At 40.7% G+C, this 7,022-nt stretch overlaps 1 protein-coding gene across 2 annotated transcripts in view; it reads right to left on the bottom strand.

Annotated features, from left to right (window-relative positions):
• LOC106533114 (copine-8) overlaps positions 1-6,740 on the bottom strand; it is a 45,052-nt gene extending 38,312 nt beyond the window's left edge. For both annotated transcript variants that reach the window (XM_014029350.1, XM_014029348.1), the window contains exons 1-3: positions 6,706-6,740; positions 6,391-6,437; positions 3,365-3,546 (exon numbers count right to left, since the gene is read on the bottom strand). In XM_014029350.1, coding sequence (XP_013884804.1) covers positions 3,365-3,514 — 150 coding nt within the window. In that variant the 5' untranslated portion in view covers positions 3,515-3,546; positions 6,391-6,437; positions 6,706-6,740. The remainder of the gene's footprint in view (positions 1-3,364; positions 3,547-6,390; positions 6,438-6,705) is intronic.
• Between the last annotated feature and the right edge of the window lie 282 nt (positions 6,741-7,022).

Below are 7,022 nucleotides of genomic sequence, written 5' to 3'. Positions count from 1 at the left end.
GATAGATAGATGATAGATAGATAGATAGATAGATAGATAGATAGATAGATAGATAGATAGATAGATAGATAGATAGATAGATAGATAGATAGAAATGGTTCATTGTTCAAATTATACCAGTAATTGTGACAATAATTGTATTCCCTGACAGCACTCACCAGTCAACCCATTCTCACTCCCAACTCTTCACATATCTACGCTTGATCAGGTTCCCTCTGCGTCCAGTTTCGACGCTTCAGGTAACCCCCTCGCATCAGCAGTTGACGAGATGAGAACAAGGAGGATGAGTCCGTTGTCATATTTTTGAAAAGTGTAGAAAATGTATGACAACTAACCATTCCAAACCCTAAACTTAACTTCTATTAGACATCCTATCCCTGACTTCACTAACTAAAATTAACCAGTAACCCTGATCCCTAAAATTAACCACAGACCTCAACCCAAAGACCCTATGTGGTGTGTCAAAGAATAAATTGCACCGGCATGGATAAAGTAGGTGGGTTGAGATTTTACAGCTTCAGTAGCTGCTATGAGGTGTTGGCACAATTTCCGGTGCTGGTTAGTACGCAATTTTTATTTACCAACGTAAATTTCTTAAATATCCGTAAGTTTCCACAAGTGATATCAATGTTCTATCTGGTGTAATTTCTATTAATATTGATCATGTTTATCACAATATACACTCACCGGCCACTTTATTAGGTACACCTTGCTAGTACCAGGTTGGACCTCATCTTGCCTTCATAACTTCCTTAATCCTTTGTGGCACAGATTCAACAAGGTACTGCTCAGAAAGTCTGGTTCATATTGCCATGATAGCGTCACACAGTTGCTGCAAGTTTGTCAGCTGCACATCCATCATCTGAATCTCCTGTTCCACCACATCCCAAAGGTGCTCTATTGGATCTATCTTGTGACTGTGGAGGCCATTTGATTACAGTGAACTCATTGTGTTCAGAAAACCAGTCTGAGATAGTTTACGCTTTATGACGTGAAGCGTTATCCTGCTGAAAGTAGCCATCACAAGATGGTACACTGTGGTCATAAAGGGATGGACATGGTCAGCAACAATACTCAGGTAGGCTGTGGCATTGACACGATGCTCAGTTGGTACTAATGGGCCCAAAGTGTAGAAAATATCCCTCATAACATTGCACCACCAGCAGCCAAAATCATTGATACAAGGCAGGATGGATTTATGCTTTCATGATGCCAAATTCTGACCCTACCATCCAAATGTTGCAGCAGAAATCCAGACTCATCAGACCAGGCAACGTTTTTCAATCTTCTATTGTCCAGTTTTGGTGAGCTTGTGCAAATTGTAGTCTCGGTTTCCTGTTCTCAGCTGACAGGAGTGGCACCCGGTGTGGTCTTCTGCTGTGGCCTATCTGCCTCAAGGTTCAACGTGTTGTTCGTTCAGAGATGCTCTTCTGCCTACCTTGGTTGTGACAAGTGGTTATTTGAGCTACTGTTGCCTTTCTATCAGCTCAAACCAGTCTGGCCATTCTCCTCTGACCTCTGGCATCAACAAGATATTTGTGCCCACAGAACTGCTGCTAACTGGATATTTTCTCTTTGTGGACCATTCTCTGTAAACCCTAGAGATGGTTGTGGGTGAAAATCCCAGTAGATCTAGGGTTGGGCAATATTGGCAAAAAGATTAATCACGATTAATTGTGGTATTTAGCCGATAACAATTAATTTGACGATTAATCCCCTGGAGTCCCTGGACACCCTTATTTCGTAGTCACATGAACAATTTAGTGGGAAAGATTTGCCCTTTGTAAAAAATTGTTCCAAATTGTGTGAAAATGACAGATTTCAGGCTATACATCATATTTTAAATTGTGTTGATAGATAAATAAATTACAGAACTTTAATTTTAATGTTCGTCATGTTTGAAGCAGAGAGGAGCAGCGAGCGGACTGACCGGAGTTATTCCCAGTCCGTCTGCCTGGTGGCATTAATCGTATTAATCGTCAAGTGACAAAAACTAATCGATTAATATTTTTCTGACGATTAATTGCACACGATACGATTATGCCCAACCCTAAGTAGATCAGCAGTTTGTGAAATACTCAGACCAGCCCAAAAGCATCAACAACCATGCCACGTTCAAAGTCACTTCAATCACAGTTCTTCCCCATTTTGATGCTCGGTTTGAACTGCAGCAGATCGTCTTGTCCATGTCTACATGCCTAAATGTATTGAGTTGCTGCCATGTGATTGGTTGATTCAACATTTGCGTTAATGAGCGGTTGGACAGTTGGACGTAATAAAGTGGCCAGTGAATGTAGATCATTATTATTTAATTACACAGACCAACTTTACGTCAAACTGAGGATCCAACAATTTAAAATGGTAAATGGTGAACGGCTTGAACTTGTAGAGCACACTAATGGTGCGTTCACACCAAACGCGATTTCAGCATCAGGAGCCTCAGGTTTACATGCAAAGTCTATGGTGGACGCACTTCAAGCAATGTCGGGAAGTTCTGCGGCGATTTGAACGATCTGAGCGTTCGACGTGCTGAGGCGCAAATCGCTGAAGTTAGAAAATCTGAACTTTTGCATCTCGACGCGCCGCATCAACCAATCAGAGAGACTCCACTGTGTTGACTAGCGACATATTTCCCGACGGGACAATTTACTGAATGATGTCCACTAACCTGAAACAGACGGAGAGGAGCTCTTTAGCTGAAATTGAGTGCCTGCAGTCGGTGTCCTGACAGAGATATTCGCACCAATGCGTGGCAGTGACTCATCAGACTGGAAAAATAGTCCTGAAAGCGAGCTGTGAGCCTCTACTCTGAATTATCTGGTGAATTAATTATGAATTAATTATCTGATGAACGTGACATGCTCTTTCTCTCTGTAAATAAAACAAAGCCACTTCCTCGTCTGACATTAAACAGAGCTCGACAGAGGAGGGAGGAGCGGGGAGGCTGTTGCCGTGCAGCGCTTCAAGAGCTGTCCTGCGTCTGACCTCAAAGTGCACAAGCGACCAACTTCAGCGTTGGCTGCGATTTTGAAGCTGAAATCGCGTTCGGTGTGAACGCAGCATAACAGAGGCCGGGCTGCCATGCCCCAGCACCACTGGACCTTCTGACCACCATCAGCAGGCAAGGTAGGTAAGGTGTCTTGCCCAAGGACACAACGGCTGAAACAGCTGGAAAGGGGGATCAAACCAGTGACCTTCAGGTTCCTCCCCTAACCACTCCGCCACAGCCGCCCCAAAAGTCAATGTTGTTTTTCAGCCTGACTTTTACATTCTACACCTATAAATGGCAACATGATAGGTTGGTTAGGTGTGAGGGGTGGTGGTTGTGTTGTGTATAAGTAATAAATGAAATTCATCTCCTCACCAAGGGAAACTCATGAGAGACGCGTCCATCTGGTGGAAGCTTGGCACCAAAGCCAAGTGCAGGAAACAGCTTGTCGCTATCATAGTCCTGGATGATCTCACCCACGGCCCGCAGCGCCATGGCGTAGTCATTCAGCTGATATGGGCTCATGTAATGAAGTGAGGTGGGCTGAGATGGGTTACCTGGACAGCAAATGAAAAAATAAAAAATAAAAAAAATCGACATCAACATCACTTTACTTTTCTTGGTTTTTATTTGTGTTAAAATCAGTTTAGTAAATCCTGAACCATAACACTTCTAACAGGAAACATGAGGTCACCAGAATCATCAATAAGAAAATTATTGACTGTTTTCATTGATTAAAATACCCAAAAATAATTTAATATTCTAATTTCAAATACACTGTTATGGGTTTTCCAAAATTACACAAATGTGCATCTTTGCAAGCTAACTTTAATATCGACAGAAGACTACAATGGGCTAATGAGACTTTTTTAACACGAGGCAATGATATTAGTTATTAAATGTTAATATGAGTGTTGAACTCTGTACTCGGTCTCTAAACACTCATTTTACAGCAGGCTGCTCATAAACAATACTCTCTATTATCAACTTGCTTTTTTGTTCAGCTCAGTGTACTGCTCTTTTCATTCATTTTTAAAATTATTTTACTGTTGACTTTAATGTGGCTACAGGGATGTCGAATTTGAGGTCCAATGCTTCATATAGGAGCTTTAAACCAAAAACCAGAAAAACTACTTAAACTTATATAGTACATTATTTGCTTTTTTTGTATAAAAGTGTATTTAAATGTACATATCATGGGTGAAATAAATGTCTACAACAGGTTAGAAAGCAATTGTCCTGATGGTGCATCTCAATAATGTAGGCAGAAACATCCATCAAAGTTGAGTCAGGTCCTCACTCACTGGAACACAAGATAGGAGTCATCAGGACTCCACAGAGCAGAAAGTGTCCCCACAAACCCAGGAGGTAGGGTGACGGAGAAATCACACACAAGACAGGCCCTTATAATTACCTTATAATTTCCTCTGGATTAATAAAGTACCACCCAACCTAACTCTGGAGCAGTGTGGTTATCCTAACTGGACCTTCCTCAAAGCAGACAAGAAGCTCAAACAGACACCAGCCAGTCGTCAGGTGAAAAGGAGGATCCCAAACCCAAACCACTGGTCATTCTGTATGTTGTGGGAGTTTCAGAGAAATGGAGATGTTTATTCTCTAAACATGACATCCCAGTAGCTTTTAAACCCCAAAAAACATTACAACAAAGGTGCGTTCACCCCAAAGATCCAGTACCCCGGCAAAAACAGAGTAATATAGTAAATGCTGTTAAGTGTCAGGAGGACTGTGATCGGGTATACATCAGGGAAACAAAACAGCCACTGTTCAAAAGAATGAGCCAGCACAGACGAACAACATCATCAGGCCAGTGATCACTCTTGGTATCCACAGGGATGAAGACGTTCTTATCCTTAATATAGAGGAATGTTGGTTTGAGAGAGGAGTAAAGAAAGTAATTTTTGTGAAAAGAAACTGTCCGTCGTTAAACAAGGGTGGCGGTCTTCATTCCCAATCATCCCTCTCTTATAATACTGTTATTGCGAGTATGACAACCCTCTATGAACAATAAGCGGCCACAAAAAAGTAGGGGTCTCTGCCGTACATATTGTCCTGTGGGCGGAGTTGGTGTGTGGGCAGAGATGGCCCTAATCTTGGTTGGTCAGATTGACTTGTCTTGTATGGCAATTTTAAAGAGGAATTGTAATAGTAAAATAATATGATTTATTGATTGTCCATGTTTAAAACAGAACAATGATTAAAATAAAAATTATTGTGAACATGTAAACATAATTTATTGACTTCAAATTCTGAGCCACTAGCACCTTCCTGTCTCAAGTTATGACTAAAATTAATCTCTATATTTCAAAAAATATAGGTGCTTCCTGGTTAGTTTGACCAAGCTGTCCCCCAGCTTCTTCAAACCTAACCGTCAAGCTGACCGATCACGTCTGGGGCCAACTTCACCCATAAAGTAAGAAACTCCTACTTATTGACTCCAGAGGCCCCCTTCTCATTACAAGGGCACTAACCATTGGTCGTTAGGCTGATGATCCTCTTTGGCATGTGAACAACTAGTTTCGCGTGTCACCAGTACACTGGTTGAAGGTACGGCTTATAAGACCGAGTTTCCCTGCGACTCCTCTGACTGAAGAAGTCTTCCGGATAAAAAGACAAAATGTTTCAGCAAAGAAGAACCTTGATTTTCATAAAACTCCATTTCAAAATGACCACAATATCCCTTTAAAGGACTTTAATGAACTGAAAGAGGATGTTTTTTACTATGTTACAAGACACAAACAAATGTTTTCTCAAAGTTCATATTTCTCTCGTTGTAAGGCTAATATTAGATTTTGCAACATTAACTAGTAGTCAAACATGGGAGAAACTAATGAAGATGAAGCACACACATAATCGCTCCCCGATCACTGGAATGTAGGAAGCTGATTTAATCACAACACACAAAAGTATCCATTACATAATCTTCAAAACTGCATTTTATTGGTTCAATAAATCATGTTTGGTAAAAACGAGAACATCAATCAACTGTAAAATACAAGCTGTCTGTGTGAAACAGCTAATATTGCTTCTCGTTAACTTGTTTCTGAAATAAACTGGTGTTTGTTTGCTTTGAAAAGCTTCCCTGCAGGGCAGAGATGTTTGAAAACTGTGGGCGTAATGACTTTCTGTCTATAGATACACTTTGTGCAGCTGAGCTCAGAAGTTTAAAGCCACAAAGATACAGTAGTTTTAACAAACTGAACTTTTTGCTGCTTTATCTGGATTTTTTTTAATAGTTCGTTTTAGATGAGAAGCGCCACTAAAGCAAAGTCAACCAATTAGGATGGCTTCAAAAGTTTACATCACATAGATCTGAGCTTTAATTGGAAAACCTTCATCTGTTCGACACACTTTAAGCACTTTTTTAGCTTTAAATCACTCACCATTTGATGCTGTGAAATCAATTGCCACTGTGAAATTAATCTGTGTCCTACAAAAAAAGAACATAATTTGCATAAGAAGAAACACTGAACCATCAATCATATCAGATTATGCCACAGCGTGTCTCAAAGCATGCAGCGGAGAGCAATTAGGCAGCAGGTTATCGGCAGCTGTCTGTCTTCATATCAGAGCTGAGAGATAACTGTAATCCTCTCAGCTGAGGCTCTGCAGAGTTTGCGCCACTAACTGCAAGTGACACAAGATTTAATGATGCTGCCTAAGCTGCTATCATTTGCTTTCAATTGCTAGGAACTTACCCGCCTCTGATGTAGTCCAGGAAGGACAACTCTGTGTCCACCAGGCAGGACAGGAGGGTGACCTGTCACACAAACATGGATGTTAGATGAAACAGGAATCTCTTTTATAATCTGACTTCTCATGTAGCGCTTAAACATAATATTAACAATTAATAACCAGCGGGCAGTTTTTAATGAAACTTTCAGACTTCATTTTGATTTATTTTAAGATTGTTTGATTTAATGATCAGCGCATCAGATCTGAGAAATGTCTTTATTATTTGCCATTAATGGTAGGTGAAACACTGCAGCACGTAACAGAACAAGTATTATCTTTT

This window comes from Austrofundulus limnaeus, unplaced genomic scaffold (genome assembly GCF_001266775.1).
Source record: "Austrofundulus limnaeus strain Quisiro unplaced genomic scaffold, Austrofundulus_limnaeus-1.0 Scaffold886, whole genome shotgun sequence".
NCBI classification, from domain to species: domain Eukaryota; kingdom Metazoa; phylum Chordata; class Actinopteri; order Cyprinodontiformes; family Rivulidae; genus Austrofundulus; species Austrofundulus limnaeus.
This window is presented reverse-complemented; position numbering and strand designations above follow the sequence as displayed.